The sequence below is a fragment of the Heterostelium album genome (genome assembly GCF_000004825.1).
Source record: "Heterostelium album PN500 unplaced genomic scaffold PPL_scaffold4, whole genome shotgun sequence".
Lineage (NCBI taxonomy): Eukaryota > Evosea > Eumycetozoa > Acytosteliales > Acytosteliaceae > Heterostelium > Heterostelium album.
In genome coordinates this window covers 840,521-861,644 of record NW_008805066.1, presented here as the reverse complement: position 1 = coordinate 861,644, position 21,124 = coordinate 840,521, and the positions used below count along the sequence as shown (strand labels likewise).

Here is a 21,124-nt window from a genome sequence, read left to right as displayed (position 1 = left end):
AAAAACACTCTATTCGGATCGATCTAATCTTCCTCGTCTATTCATAATTCTAACCATTTTTTATTTGTTACTATCACATAATCTCTTACAGATTTCAATTAGATACAAATAGATCCCACAATTATATAAGTTTTCTTTCTTTTCTAGATTGCAAATGATATATAATGGTATTTCGACAATTCGTCAACTTGATAAACTCATCGTATCCGTACCCAAGTCTGTCTACTAGATCGGCCACGAATCATCCTTATGGTTGAGGTAAAGTACAATCACTGTGACTTTGTACGTTCAGCTTCTTTCTGATTAGATCAACCATCAACCATCAACTAAATATATTAAGATGTTTATCAGAAACAATCAGTTATCTTTATTAAGACTAATCAGTTATAACAACATAATGATTAAGGAAGTCAAGCTTCTTCTTAGAATCGATGTTACGCACATCTTGTAATGCAGTCAAATAGAGAGCAGCAACTGGTTGGATGATGTTGCGGGTTTTCAACACAAGCGTCGCGAATGTGTGATTAAATGATTTCATTTGGTTTGGTGGATAACTGAAAGATGGTGTCCATTGGTCGATTGAATCGGCAATATCACTATTGGTATCTGCCTTGTATTTGGACGGTCTCTGAAAGAAGAGAACTAATATTACAAGTATTCTGATGAGTACCCAAACATATATCCTTTCGTAGACCTTCTAAGAACTTCCTTTGGAGTCCTGCTGTATTGAGTTCGCAACAATAGATCTCCAAGTTGTTGAACGCTGTCATATACTCCACTACTGACATGTTTCCTTGAACGAGATTCTCAAAGTCTTTCTTGTATTCAATGAGAGGTTTGCTTGTGCACTTGTGACGGATGGCAGTACATAGTTCCTTCAAGGTCATTCCCTCACGGTTGTTCAGATTTAGCCCTTTGTGGTACTCAGCTGGGAAGATTCTACGTGCCAACAGGTATATATAAAAAGGACTTGTCGGGTATTGTGATGTCTGGATGTATGTCTTTATGTTGGTGATAAAGACATCGACATCAGGCATCTTTGGATCAAACTTTAGAAAATCCTTTTCGAAGATTAGATTTCTATGTTCCTTTCTAAAGTCTCCATGAACTGCTTGTAGATCGTCCAACCTATCGATGTGTTGTTGGTCTTTTAGAACCCTGTCAGTATCCATAATGTTTCGGAGATTCCCCTTGTAGACCCTACTATGATCAATTGGTGTATCTTACTGTTGTTGTACTGTGCTACTACTAGACTGATTATCCATCTCCTGATATACATGTATCACCAACAAATCTGGAGGGGAGCACAACTTTTGAGTAGAAATAGTGTTGGAAGTCGATCAGGATATTGACCACGATGTGAGGTGATACTGAATAGACAATGTGCTTAATGTGAAACAGATTGGTTGAGACAGGACGGACTGCGAGAGAATAGATCTAACTGAAATAACTCTGTGAATGGGTATCCTCGTGGTCCATTCTGTATCGAGTGTGGAGAAGCTGGAGCGCTCGAAGGCCAAAAGCTTCACGACGGTCATCATCATCCAAGTCTTCAAATGAAGCAATGTCATCCTTTGGAGAAGGATTGACTGAGGAAAAGGTGAAGAGTTTCGGTTGGACGTCACAAACTTTGAATCCAGTATTGTTGCTGTAATCACCACCGAGCCATCCAGATTTGAATTCACCAAGATACTCTTGAATGAATGATCTGGCTTGAGCATTGTTGAGAGAAGCATGCGACAATTCTAGTGGGTGACTCCACCATGAGAAGTACCATGCTTCGTTGAGATCGGTAAGCAAATGAATGACGGGATGAGACGTAGTGTGAATTGACGCTGCAATGAGTTGAGCCCATCCTTGATAGAAGCTGTTGTCCACGAGGTTCTCTGGCTTTTTGAGTTCGATGCACACATATATCTGAGATTTGAGAAGAGCACGATGGCGTTGTGGAGGCGCAATGATGATATCTGTTGTTCCCTTGAGAGAGAAAGGTAGGCAGTCTGCATAGCTGGAAACCAACAAAAAAGATCGATCGTTGCTCACATTGTGATAGGCAAAGTGTTTTTGGTCGATTGGAATGTGTCTTTCTAGCCATTCCATGACGCTCAATTGCTCTTCCTCTTCGTCATTATCCACGGCAGCTTCTTCGTCGAACTCGATATGTTGTGTTTCGCCAACGCCTTTCAACCACTGATAGTTGACTGCGGTTGCACCTTTCTTCACCTTCACTGTGATCTTGGAATCTCTGAGCTTCAACCTTGCAGAGTCTGAAATCTCTGTCCACTTGACTCCTGATATCTTGGACATGGAGTAGGAAGCCTTTGATGATTTTGACATCTTTTCCAAAAGAAATAACGCTCGATCAATCTTTTCCTCTACAAGGTGGAATAGGTTAGTAAGCAGTTCTTAAGAGATAGTTTGATTGTGTTAATGCGATTTGTAGATGTGTACATACCTTGTTGCTGAGGTGCTGCTGTATTTGAAGAAAGATAAGAAGAAGAGACAGAAGGAATGTGTATGAATGGGTAGTAGGTAATCGTGAAGTAATAATATGTTTGGTAGAGTAATGAAAGAAGGGATGAGCGAGAGAGAGAATGTGAGAAGCCAGAAGAGGAGAAGTGTATGAAGAAAGATAAGTAGAAGAAGAAAGTAATATTTGTAAGAATATGTAGTGGATAAGCGTGAGAGGGTGTGTATGAATAGGTTGTAAGAAACGATTGAAGTAATATGATTGGTAGAGAGTAATGAGAGGTGTGAGAGTTGTGAACAAGGAGAGGGAGAAGAAAAGAGAGAGGTGTAAAGACAAGAACATGAGAAATAGGTAATGCAGTAGAGTAATGAGGGGAGTGAGAGGCGAGAAGAAAGAGAAAGAGAAGAAGAAAGTGTAAATATAATACAAGACAAGATAAGAAGAGAGTGAAAGATAAAAAGAAAAAAGAGAATGAAAAGATAGAAAAAGAAGTGATAGAAGGTAATATGTTAGTTAGAATATTTAGGTTGGATGGGTAATAGTGTTTTTGTGATGTAGATATATACCTTGTGATGGAGGTGCAGGGGCCTTGTACGATTGAAGATTGTCGTATAATTCACTGCCAGACTTGGACTTCTCTTTGAAGGTCTCCTTGTTCATTGTTGACAACATAGCACCAGCATATCTTCTGAAAGGTGCTGTGTCCTCCACAGGAACCCCCGAGAGTCACTGACTGGTCGAGCCATTCAATCACTTGAGTATTCGTCCACTGATTGGAAGGCGTGGTATCGAAGACCATACCTTGTGTTGTTGGATGTGCATTCTCGGCATCCGTGATCATCTTATTGAGGTATTTGTCAAGGCGATCAGGAGTACGAGCATCAGCTGGGCCGTAGGCATTGATGATGTATATTGCTTCATCCTTTGACTTCTTGAGGATGTCTATGCACTTGTCCTTCAAATCTATCGAGAGGCGAGAGGCTTCGATGGTAGCGAGAGCAACTTTGGTGTTATCATCAGCCATGTTGGTATGATGCACACTAATGTTTGGTTGTGAGTGTAAATGTTGTCTTGTATTGTATATATCTAAATGTGAGAAATGATGTAATAGGTAAGTTGGTGAAGGGATATGAGAGGAAGTTTATAGGTATTTGTTTGAATAATGGGAGGAAGTGAAATAAATGGTGAAAAAGTATGGTTGTTGAAAGAAATAGTTGGAGATTGATGTTACTAGTAAATGTATATTTGTATGAATAAGAGAATGAAATAAATGAATGAATTTTGTGTGTGGTTACTTATTCTTGGTAAAATTTGGGGGAAAAATAAAAAAAATAAAAAATACACCAAAATCCAAACTCATAACTAAATTTGGGATAAATTGTCAATCCTATATTTTTATAACAATTGGCTAAATCTTTCGAAAAAAACTAATAAATGGAATAAAATAGAATATTAAATACTTTTTGATTCATTTTCGTGAATAAAACACCTTTCTTGTAAGATACAGTAGCACTTATTCATGATCGTAAGATTTTAACATTTAATTCCAAAGATTAAATAAATGATATCGAACTTCTCGTATCAAAAACTACTTCCTAAGACTGAATAGAATTATTCCACAATAATTTTATTCAACAACAACAATAACTAATAATATACTACTCTTCTCAACAATTAGTAATAATGTCAGAATCTAATCAGTCTTTTTTCCTTGCGAACATAATTAACGAAGATCACACCCAGAGTGAAAATTAAAACCATTAATTTCATCCATTGTTGGTTGAAATATAAATTTATTGTTGCTGTTGTACCTGTTGTTGTAGCTTAAACATCGATATCCAGGATCATATGCTAAACTGAATCAAAAAGTCAATTACTATATACTATCCTCTCCTATCTTTAACAACCACAATATCCATGCAAAGGTGAAGAATGTCCATTCGTCGATGAATATAAATGTTTAATGGAAGGTGGTGTTTACGAACCAGCCACGCCACCAGAAGTATGCTGTGCCAACTGTAACTTTACCAATCCATGTCAAACCAACATCAAATGTCCACCAGTCGATCCAAACAAATGTAAGGAACAACAAGGTACTTTCACTTTACCAGATCCAGCAAATGGAGTGTGCTGTGCAAACTGTACTTTCCCATGCAAAGATATTCAATATCCACCTTGTTGATTTGATTCATCTGCCTTTGATCTTCTTTTCTTATTTTCATTATCCTCGCTAAGTGCACTTAATTATCATGATGGTGTATCAATAATCTAAAATAGTAATAATAATATTAAAACAAATTATTTAGTAACTGTTATTTATAATATGTTTCTTCTGACTTTTCATTAATTTATAACTAACTTACCTTATGTGCAAGTTCTTCGAAAGCTTGTTGAATTCCAATCTTTGTCTTTGCACTACATTCGATGAAAAACATTTATTTGCTCTTGGCAAACTCTAAACCTTCTTCTCTGGAGTTTGCTCGGATCTCAAGGAACTTGGTGAATGGAGAAGTGAACAAGATGGAGCAATAATCAATCTATCCTTAGCAATCTTTGCGAGAACCGACGAAATAATTTGTAATTTCTTTTTATAATCTGATTTCCAAATATTTCTACCATCAATTAAACCTATTTAATTAAAAATTGAATTAATAAAATCTCTCTGTTTTCTTAATCAATCTTATTTCCTACAAGTAATTTACTGCTGCTCTGTTTGAGAGGGTATCTATTGAAACAAAATAAATAAATAAATAAATAACTAAATAAGAAGAGTGGGAGCTGTGCCATTCATTGCACCTGAAGATACATTGTTTGTTGCTTTTGATTTGGTGTTTTTCAGTTGGTTAGGCATTTCCCACGTGTACACCAAGTATATTATTATTTCCACCATCTTATTAATGTCTTGTGATGATATGAAATTGGACCTCTAAGTTCACACATTTCTATATTTGTAAAATTTATAACCTGAAGATTTAAAATCCACACATTCAGGTGTAGGACTCTTATTAATCCATCTTTTTTTATATTTTCCAACGCTTGTGACTTTGTCTATGTATGTAATAAATAGGTACAGTTGGTTATAAATATAGAAATGTGTTAGTTTGAACACAAGCACCTAAGATTTTTATTTTTATTTTATTTTGCTTTTTTTTTTTTTTTTTTTGACTTCAAAATTTACTTCCAATTCCACAGCTGTCACACTTCTATATCTTTATTTTTCATTTCACATGTTACTGTTGTTTGTTTAGTTATTTATTTGAGGTTGTTGTTCTTGCGCAATCATTACAACAGAACAACAACCAAACCAGTACAAGCGACACACCATCCTCATCAACAGATGTGAACCAAACCAGTAACCCTTCATGTGACTGCAGTTAACAAACATAAACTAATAATTCTAAACTGGTCAGTGGTAATAGAATGAATAATAATTAAATAAACATTTCACTGTTATAAGTGTATTTATATCATTTACATTATCTTTAATTTTTTATTAGTTTTTATTATTTTTATTGTTGTTGTTAATGATTATTAAGCGCTTAATTCAAAATAAATAAGAAAATCACACTGTGATAAAGATAAACACATAAAGTTTAAAAAAAAGAAAGTAAAATTTGGCCACCATCTGGTCCAACACAAACAACTAAGAGTTAGCACTCAAATACCAACAGAATATCAAACAAATCGACAACTTCAACAAACACTGGAACAACTGCAAACTTCTCACCACTAAGTTACCTGCTTTCCTAGAACATCTGTATTCTAGACCATTCTGATTATATATAATAAATGAAAGATTGGCAAGGTAGGTATCTTGGAATGATAATTTATTGGTTGTATCAATATATTCTTCTCCAATTTGTACGAGAAGAATATGTGCTAAACGTTGGAAGTCGCTCAAGATGATAAATAGAGTGATAATTAATATTGATTTAATAGTATATTTATTGTTGTTGGATTGGTTAGTGTAGAGTGAGCTGCGAGAAATTAATAAAATATGAATTATATTGTCTAATTTACAAATTGGTCTTTATGATGTCTATGTACATCATAAATTGAAAGGTTATCATATTTAGTGAAATAGCTGTATGACTTTGACGTTGGAATGTTGGTCTATTGTGAATTTTGTTACTCTTCAAAAAGGCTCAAGGAAAGACCTGAATGGTTTAGAGAAATAGTTGAAGTATTCCTTGGACACGATTATGATATTGTTATAATCCTTGATTGCAGTAATACTATCGCTTAGTCTTTTGTTTGTTGAGATGAAGACAATGTAACCAAAAGGCACATCAGAACTTGGTTGATTGGGGCCCTCAGAACTCTTAGGGACCAAGTTCTTATGGGCTTCTTCGCATTTCTTCAAGACTGGCTTGACCACTGAATTGAAATCCAAGATTTTGTCGTCACTTGTAAACTTGGCGTCTCCCAGTATCCATATCCAAGTCCAATTGTTGTTGATCCAGATCTTTCTGCGAAGAACAAAGTCAACCAAGGCTCCTTTTGAATTAGACATAGAACATCCTTCTTCCAAATGATTCTTGAATGTATTCTTTTCCCACTCTTCGCAACTCTCTGGATACATCTTATCAGCAAAGATATGTGCTCCAGCTGTAAAGAATATAGGTTAGAATTGTTAGCTTGTTGAGTTGCAGCGGGTACTTACAATTGATGCATTTCATACGACATTCCTTTAAAGTCCTGTTGGAGAAGTAGGCATTGGAGTAGTATTGATCGATGGTTGGAACTACCCCAATATATCCAAAGCAAACACCTCTAACGAAGTCATACAAGGCGACAAACGTCTCCCACTTCTCGTCGTGGCGCATATCAATGATGAAGTTTGTAAGCTGAACGAGACTTTTAAAGTTGGTGCGAGTGGCGTAGACATGGATGAAGATGAAAGGTAGCCGCACTGTGTTGCCTTCGAGGAGTAGGACTCCATCGCTTTGCAAGTTTAAGTATGAAGGCGCATCATCAAGCGGACATTGAGCTAATATTGGATGTTCAGTGATTGCATGTGACAATATAATATCGAAATAGGGTTTATTGGTTAGCTTTGGATATGTTCGATCGAACTCTGTGACAGTAGCTTCGAACAGCTTTCGAACTGGGGCGTCCATTGTTGTCCAATTGATCTCGTGTCGAGTGTTTGGCTTGTCAATGTCTGCAGGATTGGTAACAAGAGTTCTCAAGAACAGTTCAATGGGTCTTGGCCAACCCCCAGTTGTATCCAGTGTTGTGAAGAATGATGGAGGTATTGGAATTCTACCAGAATTAGTGTTGCCCATAGAGGACTTTGAGAGGAAGTCAAAGAGAATGATACGAGATTCCTCCCTTGTCAAGAGAGGAAGCGAGATGAATGTGTATAGTAATCCAAAATCCTTGCTGATGATATGGTCAATGGGTTCAAGAATGGTACCAGCCGTCATGATATAGACAAAAGTACCTTTCTCCAACAGAGCAGATGGTGTTGAGATCCCAGTTGTTGTTGTGTCTTGCTTGTTTCCACTTAATGACAACAATTCCAGTATAACGTTCTTGAGGTATGACCTCCTGATATGATGATCATCTGATTCAATGAGTGCTTTCTGAAATTCGTCCAAAGCTATCAAGACCATTATCTGTTGTTGTTTTTGCCAGTTTGCCAATTGTTCCTTGTCATTGACAATGTCAATGTCCGGTGAGATTGTTAATCTGTAGTGCTCGACAATGATAGACAATGCCAAAGATGGAGTGAGATCTCTCAACACGAACTTGGTTTCGAGTTGGCGAATAAAGTTATTGAAGTTGACACCGAGTTCTCCAATAAAGTAACTGTACAGCATTCGTGTGGATATGGCGACTCCAGCAGACATCTCTGTAGACCATAAAGGTGTAGCATTGCTGAAGGAGATAGCAACCGTGATCTGATGTTTCGGTAGCTCAGAAGCTGATATCAAGTGCCGAGGGACTTCTTGTAGGATACGACTCTTTCCAATTCCAGGGGGACCAGCAATCACCACCATGCTCTGGTCACTCTTTATGTTTGATGTCATGGTCTTAAATCGCATACAAACTGCATTTATGATTTGATTAATATTATTTTGTCGGCCAATAAATTGAGTAAAGTTATAGGTGAACTAAATGAAATGTAAGTTAGATGTTATAGTGCGCATCGTACGATGATGTCAGAGCATACCTTGTCCGTGGACTTTTGATCCCCATATGTCTTTAGTAAATGTTCACTGATGTTTAACGTTGGTGGTATGCCTATTTAAATTTAAAGTGAGAATGTATGAATTGGTATGAAGGAAGAATGAAGGTGATATGTATTAGAAGACGTGTTGTTATTGATTGGCACGCAATATATGAATATGTGGAGGGAAGAGTGAAGTAAAGGCAGAAGAAGAAAGTAAATATTTGTAAGAATATGTAGTGGATAAGCGTGAGAGGGTGTATGAATAGGTTGTAAGAAACGATTGAAGTAATATGATTGGTAGAGAGTAATGAGAGGTGTGAGAGTTGTGAACAAGGAGAGGGAGAAGAAAAGAGAGAGGTGTAAAGACAAGAACATGAGAAATAGGTAATGCAGTATAGTAATGAGGGGAGTGAGAGGCGAGAAGAAAGAGAAGGAGAAGAAGAAAGTGTAAATATAATACAAGACAAGATAAGAAGAGAGTGAAAGATAAAAAGAAAAAAGAGAATGAAAAGATAGAAAAAGAAGTGATAGAAGGTAATATGTTAGTTAGAATATTTAGGTTGGATGGGTAATAGTGTTTTTGTGATGTAGATATATACCTTGTGATGGAGGTGCAGGAGCCTTGTACGATTGAAGATTGCCGTATAATTCACTGCCAGACTTGGACTTCTCTTTGAAGTTCTCCTTGGTCATTGTTGACAACATAGCACCAGTATATCCTCTGAAAGGTGCTGTGTCCTCCACATGAACCCCGAGAGTCACTGACTGGTCGAGCCATTCAATCACTTGAGTATTCGTCCACTGATTGGAAGGCGTGGTATCGAAGACCATATGATGTTGTAATGGATGAGTGTATGATGGATATAAATAATTATTTAAAGGAATTAATATATGTATTATATTGTTGAAGAGAAGGGAAAAATGTATAGATATCTATAAATTGTGTATTTGTATGAATAATGGGAAGAAACAAATAAATGAATTTTGTGTGAAGTTTATAGAGATAAATGGGGTAGGTAACTTTTACAATTCTTAATTTTTATTTTATTACTAGTAAAATTATATCACTAATAAATATTTATATTTAACTTCATTTTTTTAATTAGTTTATTTGTCTTAGTCTCTTTTTATTAATTATATTTAGTTGTACCTCATCTCTGCAAGAAAGAACAGGTTCTTTGAGGTTGTTTCTTTAATTAATTAAATTTTGGTGTGGTGTATAAAATAAAAAATTTGAATAAAAATTTGACTGGACACTTATGTGGGGGATTCCTAATTCGGAGTTTCTAACTAATGTTAGCACCAATTTCCCTGCATTTTATATAGTGTTCCATATAAAATCTTAGGAAAAGGTTAGGAACAAATTTTTTTGATACATCTTTTTCAAACTTGAAGCTAATCAAATTTTATTTTTTGAATAATGATCATCATAACTGTTAAAATGTTTTTATTTTTTCCTAACATAATTTAGAAACTTTCAAAAAACAACTTCCAAATAATTTATAAAGATAACTATTAACCGTGTAAATTAAAATTAAAAGTATCTAATGATTATATAAAAAAAACAAACAATAAAGTATTTTCTTAAATAAAAGTAAAAATTCAAGATAAATAAATATTAGAAGTATGAGTAGCTTTACAATTATTTTGAAAACAATTTTTGTTTTTTTCTTCATTTTGTTGACTAGTTACATAGTATTACCATTAATTATTGTTTAATTTATTATCTAATTCATTAAATTAAATATTTCTTTTTTATAGATCGACAAATATTTAAATAATTTAAATATTTATTTACCACATATTAATCACAAAAAATTAGAAGCCTTTTTGATTCTTTTTTTTTCAAGATTTTTTTTTATGGTTTATTAAAAATTTTTCTCTATGCAAAACAAAATGATCACACAAAAACACCACTCAGATATTCATTGTTTTTAATCATTGCTTATTTATTAATTGATTTCAAAAAAAACAAAAATAAACACAGATACAACACAACTCTGATTTATTTATTATAATAATTAAGATTTGATAGTTAGATAGTTTATTTATTATAGATTAAATTGATTAGTTAGATAGATTGTTTGATTAGTTAGTTAGTTTATATAAATATAAATATATAGTCATGAATCATTCATCTATAAATTATATAGATGAATTGGTTAAGGAGTATCTGGTGTTTCGAGGCTTTACACAGACGAATCATTACTTTAACTTAGAGAAGAAGGCAGATAAGCTCAAAGGATTTCAAGTCGATAAGATTCTAGAGCAGATCAACTATTATATAACGACGTACGATATCGTACACCTAGTGGAACTATGGAACTTCCTTGACTCTACGTTCTTCAATCGCATCGACTACACTACGCACTATGGCTTCAAATCATCAGTGACATCAACACACAAACAAGACTTTTCCACCACCGTCAAGAAACTTGCCAACTCTCTAAAGAAGTTCTACCTAATAACAGCAGTCAACAACGGTAAACTAGAAAAAGTTAGAGAGTTTTTCGATTATTACAGTAGTGAACTAGTAAAAGATCCAGATTGGAAACATTGGTTTGGTATGTATATATATATATGATATTTACAATAGTTATTATTATCATCATCATCATTACAGTTTACCTAACTATTACTACTATTATTATCAATTTATTATTATCTTTAGCATTACCATATATAAGATCACCACAATCAGATCCTTTGTTTGAAGTTTACTTTAATAAAGCATGGTCAGAAGCATTCTCATCGTCATTAAGAAACTTTTTATCAACTATTTTTAAGAATATACGTAAGTTTTAATTTTAAATTAATATATATATATGTTAAAGATCTAACTATTTACTTATTATAAATTTATTGTTTATTTTGTATTGTTATAGCATTACCAAAGATATTACAATTCAATTTAGAAAGACAGAATAGAAAGAGATTGGAAACTCAGTTGGAGAACTTGATCAATCAAAACGAAGAATTGAGATCACAAGTAGATAAATTAGAGTATCAAATCAAACGTGAAATGAATACAGGTAGTAGCAGCAGCAGTACCAACAGCAGTAATGATAAAGATTCAACAACAAATAATAATAATAATAATAACATACAGGGATTCTCAAGAGTCAGCAGAAGAACAACTGATTCAAAAGAACGTGATTTAAAACAATCAACTTTAAATAGTAATAGTACAACAACAGGTAAATAATAATTATAATTTACTTTTTTACAATATTGTTACACTTATAATTATATTAATAGCTGGTTATATAATGATTACTAATATATTATTATCATTCATCATATATATATATATATATATAGATGAAGAAGAGAAAGAAAAAGTTGTAATAGGATCGGTAAGATCAAGGAAATCAATACAGAATACATTGACTGCATCGTTTGAGATGACAGAGATGGATGAGATTGGAAAGAAACAGACAAACAGCTCTGTGAAATCACCGAATATCTCTGATCCATCGTATATTGTAGAGTCACAGGAAGTTTGTACTTCACATACCTCGCCAGTGACCAGATGTAAATTCTCGTCGAATGGCTCAAAGATTGCCAGTAGCTCGGTGGATGGTACCGTTAGAGTTTGGAACGTCGATGGTTTCTCAAGACACACCACCATCTACTGTCTATCAGAAGTGATATCATTAGAATGGGAGAACAAAACAAAACTTGTAACTGATCTATTAGAATACATATTTTAAGTAAACTTAAATAACATACTAACCAATCAATATTTAAATATCATCATCCATATTTATAATAGCTACTCTGTGGTACAACAGATTCAAAGATTAAACTATGGAATTCTACAACTGATAAAGCAATTGGCGATATAAATACATCTCAAGAATATCCTAGGTAAACTATAGTTTTATAATATTTTCTTATTTTTGTTGTAAATCGAATATATTGCTAATAACTTTAATTTATTGTAGAGTTGAAGATTTAGTTTGTAATCCAAATGGTAATTCATTTGCGAGTTCATCGACAAATAATGGTAGAACCGATGGTATTGTCTATACTTGGAATTTTAGAACACTCAAAACAGAAGATAGACTATCTTCATCGAATGCAATTATCAATTCGATGTGTTATAATAACAACGGTACTCTATTGGCTACTGGTTGTGTAGATGGAACCATTAGAATATTCGGTATGATGTTCAAGAATATGATCTAATAATTATTAGATTAGATGATTCGAATCTATTAGTTTATTAATAATAATAATAATAATTTTTATTTATTACTTATGTTACTTTTAGATATAAAGAGTTGTCAAGCAATTGGAGGTTGGCAAGCACATTCCAGTGAGATCTTGGCTGTTCAATTCTATAATGACGATAATAAGATATTTTCATTGGGTAAAGACGGTCGTTTGAATCAGTGGAACATTCACACAATGGGAAAACCAGAGAAGGAGTACGAATACCCTGGATTCCCAATCGATACGCATAGAACCACAAAGATATCGTTCAACTCTGACGGTACTTCCTTTGTTGTTGGTTCAAATAATAAATATGCACTCATATATAATGTAAGTACTATTAAAGATTATTATTAATATCATTCCTTTTAGTTATTTAATTATTAATTATTATCAATTAATATTAGGTTGAAAACAATAGTCCAGTTGCAAAGATTGGTGGACATTCAGGTCCGGTCGTAACAGTAGATTGGCATCCGACGATGAGTTCCTGTGTAACTGGATCACTCGATCAAACTGTACGACTTTCAAAACTATCGAAGAATACACAATTTTCATAATATAATATAATATAATATAATTAAAATCAATTTTGATTTGATTTTGATTTACTACACACAACTACATTTAAAATAATATCATAAAATCTTGTAAGAATAAATATTTAATTACCCATTGTATCTTTATATTAATAATAATAATAATTATTGTTTTATTAGAAAATAATAATATCAAAGAAGATAATATAAATTTGAATATATATTTATAACTAGGTTGAGGTAAATGAATTGTTGTTTTTTTTATCCACCTCTCCAGTGACCACCACCTCTACCACCTCTCCAGTGTCCGCCTCTACCTCTCCAATGTCCACCTCTTCCACCTCTCCAGTTATCACCACCTCTCCAATCTTCACCAGCTGTTTGGGTTAAGCTTTCAACAGATTCCGAGCCAGTCGATGAAGAGACTGCTGCTGAAGTCATACTTTCAAGTGGCTGTCCAATTTTTTGGAGATTCTCTATTACAATTTAAAAAGAAAGAAAGTGATAATTAGTTTCTTGTTAAAAACAATATTTTTTTATATAATTTCTATCCCTTACCTAAAATTGTCATTTTTTATTAATATTATTTGTATTCAAATATTGAATTGAATTGAATTGAATGAATAATACAATTTAAAGATCACAAGTATTTATAGGTGTTTAGCAGAATTTAATTGTGAAACAAAATAAAAACTTTGAAATTTGACACTTTCCCAAACGAATTTATTTAGTGAGAATGTCACTTGTCTTGGAAATAATTAATTATCATAATGATTTAATCTTGAAATATAATATTTTAATGGTCTTGTTGGTTACTTTTTAATTGAATAAAGAGATTCATTCACTTTTCTTAAGGACAAAGTGTCTAACATTAGTTTTTTAGTCGCTGACTACACTATACTATTCCATGTGAATTTCAAAGCATCAAAATATGGCATCGGTTATATCTTTTTTCAATTAGATAAGCATGGTCTCCAAAGAATTTGTCTTAAGGTTCACTAAAGCTCATTCAGTAACATGCATTGAAAGTTAATTTTAATAAGTGTGTGTAATTGGAATTATTCTAAACAAGTTTACAATTGCAATATATTTTATTTTTATTTACAAGAAAATAGAGATGTTTTTGATTACAACACACCAGACTATGTGATTTGTTTGATGTTGTTAACTAGTTGTTCAGAAGAACTTACAAATCCACCTCTTCCACGGTTAAGACAAAGGAATGTATTATCATTGATTCTGCGAGCTGTAAATGTATTGACTAAAAACTTCTGTACCGCCAATGGTATGTCGTCGAGTGAATTATTTTTAAAATAAGATAGATCCAAATGAATTTCCAATCTGGTTTCAACGGTTTCCGAAGGCATGATTGCTTCTGGATATAAAACCGATTTCTTTACATTGAAATGCGAAATGGTCGGTGGTAGAATATTCTCCTCGAGATCGACATTGATCGGACTGTTCCAAACGAATTTCTTCAAGCGCGGTGGCAGCACTTCGTGTTCCAACTGATGTTTATACAAGAAACCCAAGTAGAGAATCTCAATGGATTCCGGCAGCATGTTTGGTTCGATCTTGCAGGCATTCGAGTAGTGTAGTATCTCAACTGAATCTGGAATGGAGCCAGCTACCAATGGTTTGCCATTTCTATGATCGCTTGCAATAGTCAGTCGCTTTACACCGTGTGGAACGATTCCCTCTTCTAATACATGGTGATATTTTCCGAGATTCAATTCTAAAACGCCAGACGGTATACTTCCGACGGTCAATTTGTAGTTGGTCAGATTCGATAAATCCAGTTCTTTGACTGCTGGTGGGAATGTGTTGGGTTCGATAGTCTGACCATTCAAATCGTACATCATAAACGTTAGAGTTGTAACTGAATCCGGTAGATGCTGGACGTAATCGAAACTTATACTATCGACACTCACAAGCTTGTTGAATCGTTTCAGCCCAGAAAGTTCAAGATCCCTCTCCGGAAGCATGGAAGTATAGGAAAATGACATTGACTCCAGATTGGCAGTTGGTATATATTGTATGTTCTCTTGAAGCAACTGGAAATCAAGAGTCAATCGCTTTAGGGTGGGAGGTAGTGAACCCTCTTCAAATTTACATTTACATTCCTCTGGCAACGTTAGTTCCTCCAAAGTCGGTGGCAATATATAGGGTTTGAACGTCACGTTGTTACCGTTGCCAAGCACCAATGATTTTAAACTCTCGGGAAACACTCCATGCTCCAAAGAATCTCCCAGCTTTGCACAGATTGTCAAATATTTCAATGTTTTCGGTAAGCTATTTGGCTCCAGCTGCAACTTATCACCTCTAATAAACATAGTTATAGCATTGGATTCCGAAACCTTTGATGGTAAACTAGTACAACCATTACAAATTATAGCTAGAAATACAACGTTTGGTGGTATAGCTACTTCACTATTCTCATCTAAAAATATAATAAATAAATATTTTTTAGTTGGCGATCTACATATTTATTTCGTTTTTTCCTTTTTCTTTTTTCTACAAAACCAACTTACCATAATACTCTATATAATCATAGGTCGAAAAGATATCTGCACTAACTTCTTGTTTCTCTCTAAACAAGATCATTCTCTGACATTGACTGTCCGATAGTCTTGAATCGATCATCTGTTGGTATTGATGTGAATACGATTTCATAGAGGCGGTATCTCTCACTCTTTCGATGAATTTTAGTGGATAGTACTTGTAGTTGAACACCAAGTAGCGATCTCTGTTCATATAGAATCGCTTACAAGTCAGACTGAAACAGATGCCATCTAGAATCTCTAATTCATTCTCTACGTGAAATATTCTATCTTTCAATATATGATATGGTAAATCTAAAATACTTTTATTGTACTTGTTATCTAACATTTATTATATGAAAAATATCTTTTTTATTTTATGAATAATTTATTTTGTTTTTCAATTCATTGATTACTTTTTCAAAACATTGCTTCACACAAAAAAAAGTGGAGGTCAACAATTTTCAAACCCAGAAAAAATAATTTAATAAAAAAAATACACCTTGACCATATTGACCCCTATTTTTAATTTTACTTTTTTTTTTTTTGTAGTTTTCATCTATCGAGTTGGTTTATTCATTTTTAGATAATTTAGATCTAATTTTCAAACTATTAAATGAATGTGTTCAGAATCTCATAAATTAAAATTTATTTGCTTTGAGTGCAATGAACTGATGTGTTCGGTTTGCACACTTGATCATTGCAAACAACAACCAAAACACTTGATTCATTGTCATCATGTCACAAAAATAAAGCAATCATTAAATAATATCTTTAAAACAGAGTATGCGAATAAAAATAATCATAACCATGAAGAGAGTATTAGTAATAATGATGATGAATCTGTGTTCTCGAAAACAATGCTATCGATATGGGAATCATTAAGATCATCGACATACAGATATCAAAGATTATCAACAACAGAGAATGAAATCAAACAACATTTTGAACAATTACATCAATATCTAATCAGAGAAGAACATAAACTACAAAGAGATATTATCAATGATAAACATACAATCACAAATCAAATCGATTATAATATAAATCATTTAAAAAATTTATTAAATATTATAAATATATTTAATAAATTAAATAGTAATAATGATAATAATAGTAGTTATGATAATCAGTCAATAATATCAGATACAACAACATTATATTCAACAACAATAATGGAATCAATAACAACAAGTTCATCATTACAATCATTCATCAATCATAATAATCAAACATTGTTTAATGATCATCATGATGTATTCAATATTGATGAACTTCTCAAACAACATAATAACGACTCGACATCATTATTATTAGATATCATTCATAAATACAACAATCAATTCAATGAATCAACAACTAAAATCACAGACAATAATAACTTAACATTATCATCATATAAATTATCAATCAAACAACCTGATTTCAATCAATTGAATTCAATCATTGAACAATCAATCAAACTTGATAACATTGAATCAACTGAATCAATAAATACAACATCAATAACAAACAACAATGATAACAAACAATCTTATATTTTCACAACACACACTTCAAAAGGAGCAACACTGATCATCACAAACAACAATTCAAACTCAAAATCGAAATCAATTGAACATATTGGTGATATCAAAGTAATCAAAGGTGATTCTAATATGTCAGTTTGTTATGATGGTCAAGATCATATCTATTTAGTGAATGGTTTATATATAAGCAATAGAATTGATAGATTCAACATCAAGACAATGAAATTTGAAAGATATCATCGATTAATTGGTGGATATGGTATGCAAGTATCATCAATGATCTTCAAAGGTTCATTATATTCAGTATCATACAAAGTGTTGGAATCGTAATTCCAAGTGTCAGTCAACCATAAGCTTTCTTGGGTAGTACCTAGAGTTATGTCTGTTGTCAACAATTTGCTCTAAAGTTCCACCAGACACGTTACACATGATCATGTCCATTGTTAAGACTGTTTTTAAACCGATACTACTGCTATGTGCACGTGTGACACCAATGAAACCTTACGAAAAGACATCGAAGACTTCCGCAAGTGAAGGCCATAACATGGCAGCCGATATTAAAAAGTACTGTGACGATTGCATCGTGTGTAGACGCGCCAGCGACCATGCACGTAAGAGAATTGGCCACTTGATTCCACTTCCCACTCCGATCAAGTGCTTCCAACGTATCAATGTTGATTTCATTCCTAATCTGCCGGTTGAAGAATACATGGGTAGGAGGTTCGATGCCATCATGGTTGTCGGGATGCTCTATCCAAGATGACTAGATTAATTCCTTTAAGTTCCGATTACACCAGCAAAGATGTTATCAGTCTATTCCATAAATAGATTTTTAAGCTCCACGGTATTCCAATTGAAATTGTTTCCGACAATGATTCCAAGTTGACTTCTAAGCTGTTCAAACTAACGAAAGCATATGGCATTCATCATTCTACCTCCGTAGTATCTAACCAACAAGCCAACGGACAAGCCGAAAGAATCATTAGCGCAGTCAAGAACGCGATAAGAAAGCTTATGGTTGACTGACACCTTGAAATTACGATTCCAACACAAACCAAACAAACAATCAATCTCAATGCTATACCTGAGGAAAAAGCAAATGTTTATTTAATTTATCATCGAGAATCACCAACATCAAGCTATATCTGTTCACTTGGTTCATGTGATTATGGGAAATTCAAATATTCAATTGAAACCAATCAATTTGAAACTTTCTTTGAAGAAGATACATTCGATAGAACTTGGTGTGTATATGCATCAATAAAATATTAGAATAAATTTAAATAAACTTTTTATTAAACGACTTTTAAATTTAATAAGTCATTCATCAATAGGTACACTAATGATAAATTTAAATTGTATAATTTATTCATTTTAATTTTTTAATATATTTTTATATAATGAAATATTATTCTTAGTTTTCTCGCTATAAAAAGATACAATTCATTTTTACTCACTATAGATACTCTAAAATGGTTTTATTAATACCAAAGACAAGAATGTAAATAATATAATTTATTTATTTCTGTATTATTACCTTCTGTAAAGATCTTCAAACTACTTTTAAAGAAAATAGAGTTGATATTGATAGCTACTCACTCCCTCGAAGAGATAACGAATCATTTGTTCAAGGTTTCGACTGAGATTCCGGTTTTCTATATTGATTGGAACGATCTAGGTCTCCAGCTTAGAGTAAATGATCAACATTGAATCTTTAAAACAAGTATTTAGAAATGATATTCTTGAAAGAGTTGGAATGGTTTCATAAAATACTTCCCAAATGTTTTTGTTTGAAACATATCCAGAATTATCTTCCTGTATGAATGATATTTTAAAGAATTTAGGTTGGTCAAGACATCAAAACAATTTGCCTGATATTGGAGATTTTTTTTATCAGTAAATCAGAGACACCACTTCCTTGGTAAATGAGCACTACTCTCATTATTTTAACTATTAAATAAAAAATAGCGTTGTCTAATAACTATCAGAGCTATATTAAAAAAATTTAAGAAAACTCACTTTCACGTTTAAATATCTATCTGAAATTAGTAAATGTAAATGAAAATCAAAACTTATTGAATATTTATTTATAAAAAAGAGTATGTCCTCTGAAGAATTTGATTGTTCGATGATTGAATGTAAATATTGACTTGAATGATTTATCTAAAGGTTATCAAAGTCGATGATCGACTGTTGTTGAATCCAGAGTAACAGTATCACCTATCATAGTGTAGATCAACTACAACTACAAGCAATAGTAATACAATCATCACCGCTGACGCTTGAGGAACTAGAAAAGCAATTATCTTTATCTTTGAAGGCAAAGATAAATACCTATAAAAAAATGTATTAAATATGATAGATGAATAAATATATATTAGATTCATTAAAGGTTGAATGATATGTTCTTTTAGAGTCTAAAATGTTATAGTATCTTTTAATTCGACATTCGATGCTATTAATTTGTAAAAAAAACTATCTAAAGTATAAAGTTACTATATCTTAAGAAATAGATAAATAAGTTAAATTTTGTTAATTCATTAATAGCATTTATATGAAGAAAAGGTAATTTAATTCTTTGACAAAGAATTAATGATCTTTTGGAGTAACAATTAAACAATTACAATTAGATTATCTATCGCTTCTTCATCAATTGGTACATTCGAATCTAATTTAATAGGTGTAGATAATGATTCAAATGATAAGAGTAACAATAGAGGTATGATATCGAATACCTATCTTAAGAGAGAGGAGACATCGCGTAACTATCATCTACTTCTATTAATTAATATGCTATCCTATCATATCCTATCATATCCTATCCAATCTAAATCATATTTTCAACTTGCTAATCAAATTTATACATAGTGTTGTCTATGAAATCTATCTGTTATATTATCTTTATGTGTATATATTGCTGAATTTAAAGCACATAAGTTCACATAACGTTATGCGATCAAAAAAATTGGTTTTTTTTTTTGTAAAAACGTAGCGCCCAGTTTTGTTTTTTTTTCTTTTACTTTTTCGTTTGCTAGATTGAATGAATCCACATAAAAATCGAGTTGTTGATTGAATTGAACGAGTGAGATTTGGTTGAGAGGTCTCAAGAACGACGACCACACCACCACTACCAAACGGTTTGAATAAATACTGCTTTCTCTGTGAGTCATCGAAATCCCAATTTTAGTTGTAATGGGGTGGAATGTATTTTAAATAGGATATCCTCTGTCCTGTTGTCGACATGAATATCGCTATTGATGTTGCAACCAACACCCATATTCCAATAACCTGTTGTTGTTTCTGTAACCTGTTGTTGCTTTTGTTTATTTGTTTTTTTTTGATATTTATTTCTTGCTCTGTTCTAAACATAAATGATTTATAACCTATCTGTACCAATAACCTGTTTAATTTTATATCCAATCCTGTAGTCTTGATGATGAATGAATTAAATCCCAATAATTAAAACAAGTTTGATTAAAATCTGTTGAAATGAGTTGAATTAGGTTGAAATTAAAATTATTTGAATCCAATATATTATATTTAATTGTTTCCAACAAACTGATATCCATATCTTCCTTCCTTTCTTCTTTCACCTAAATATTTCATAACTAAACAACACTATAACACTTTTTTTCACATCTGTCTGACAT

The 21,124-nt window shown here is 32.7% G+C and overlaps 9 protein-coding genes across 9 annotated transcripts; 4 read left to right on the top strand and 5 right to left on the bottom strand.

Annotated features, from left to right (window-relative positions):
* Positions 1-376: 376 nt before the first annotated feature.
* On the bottom strand, positions 377-1,172 carry PPL_04893 (uncharacterized protein; the record flags this gene model as incomplete). Its single annotated transcript, XM_020575790.1, has 2 exons — positions 377-642; positions 677-1,172. 2 exons carry the CDS (start codon positions 1,170-1,172, stop codon positions 377-379), a joined length of 762 nt encoding a protein of 253 aa, XP_020434585.1.
* Positions 1,173-1,437: 265 nt separating this feature from the next.
* PPL_04892 (uncharacterized protein) lies at positions 1,438-3,494 on the bottom strand (the record flags this gene model as incomplete). The annotated part of the gene is made up of 3 exons (XM_020575789.1): positions 1,438-2,375; positions 3,037-3,155; positions 3,205-3,494. The coding sequence occupies 3 exons, from the start codon at positions 3,492-3,494 to the stop codon at positions 1,438-1,440; spliced, it is 1,347 nt and encodes a 448-aa protein (XP_020434584.1).
* Positions 3,495-3,632: 138 nt separating this feature from the next.
* On the top strand, positions 3,633-4,652 carry PPL_04891 (uncharacterized protein; the record flags this gene model as incomplete). Its single annotated transcript, XM_020575788.1, has 3 exons — positions 3,633-3,662; positions 3,685-3,709; positions 4,396-4,652. The coding sequence occupies 3 exons, from the start codon at positions 3,633-3,635 to the stop codon at positions 4,650-4,652; spliced, it is 312 nt and encodes a 103-aa protein (XP_020434583.1).
* Positions 4,653-4,717: 65 nt separating this feature from the next.
* On the bottom strand, positions 4,718-9,341 carry PPL_04890 (uncharacterized protein; the record flags this gene model as incomplete). Its single annotated transcript, XM_020575787.1, has 9 exons — positions 4,718-4,738; positions 4,834-4,885; positions 4,951-5,098; positions 5,435-5,518; positions 6,209-6,481; positions 6,707-7,078; positions 7,134-8,589; positions 8,649-8,719; positions 9,248-9,341. The coding sequence occupies 9 exons, from the start codon at positions 9,339-9,341 to the stop codon at positions 4,718-4,720; spliced, it is 2,571 nt and encodes an 856-aa protein (XP_020434582.1).
* Positions 9,342-10,274: 933 nt separating this feature from the next.
* On the top strand, positions 10,275-13,426 carry wdr91 (WD40 repeat domain-containing protein; the record flags this gene model as incomplete). Its single annotated transcript, XM_020575786.1, has 9 exons — positions 10,275-10,278; positions 10,868-11,212; positions 11,320-11,442; positions 11,534-11,845; positions 11,970-12,331; positions 12,424-12,518; positions 12,596-12,813; positions 12,925-13,196; positions 13,274-13,426. 9 exons carry the CDS (start codon positions 10,275-10,277, stop codon positions 13,424-13,426), a joined length of 1,884 nt encoding a protein of 627 aa, XP_020434581.1.
* A 240-nt stretch (positions 13,427-13,666) lies between these two features.
* On the bottom strand, positions 13,667-13,976 carry PPL_04888 (uncharacterized protein; the record flags this gene model as incomplete). Its single annotated transcript, XM_020575785.1, has 2 exons — positions 13,667-13,881; positions 13,964-13,976. 2 exons carry the CDS (start codon positions 13,974-13,976, stop codon positions 13,667-13,669), a joined length of 228 nt encoding a protein of 75 aa, XP_020434580.1.
* A 152-nt stretch (positions 13,977-14,128) lies between these two features.
* Positions 14,129-16,294, bottom strand: PPL_04887 (FNIP repeat-containing protein; the record flags this gene model as incomplete). The annotated part of the gene is made up of 4 exons (XM_020575784.1): positions 14,129-14,152; positions 14,596-15,300; positions 15,811-15,845; positions 15,937-16,294. 4 exons carry the CDS (start codon positions 16,292-16,294, stop codon positions 14,129-14,131), a joined length of 1,122 nt encoding a protein of 373 aa, XP_020434579.1.
* A 271-nt stretch (positions 16,295-16,565) lies between these two features.
* Positions 16,566-17,804, top strand: PPL_04886 (uncharacterized protein; the record flags this gene model as incomplete). Its single annotated transcript, XM_020575783.1, has 1 exon — positions 16,566-17,804. The coding sequence occupies one exon, from the start codon at positions 16,566-16,568 to the stop codon at positions 17,802-17,804; it is 1,239 nt and encodes a 412-aa protein (XP_020434578.1).
* A 163-nt stretch (positions 17,805-17,967) lies between these two features.
* Positions 17,968-20,342, top strand: PPL_04885 (uncharacterized protein; the record flags this gene model as incomplete). The annotated part of the gene is made up of 9 exons (XM_020575782.1): positions 17,968-18,187; positions 18,257-18,355; positions 18,598-18,718; positions 18,795-18,832; positions 19,372-19,395; positions 19,485-19,528; positions 19,573-19,612; positions 19,906-19,939; positions 20,105-20,342. The coding sequence occupies 9 exons, from the start codon at positions 17,968-17,970 to the stop codon at positions 20,340-20,342; spliced, it is 858 nt and encodes a 285-aa protein (XP_020434577.1).
* Between the last annotated feature and the right edge of the window lie 782 nt (positions 20,343-21,124).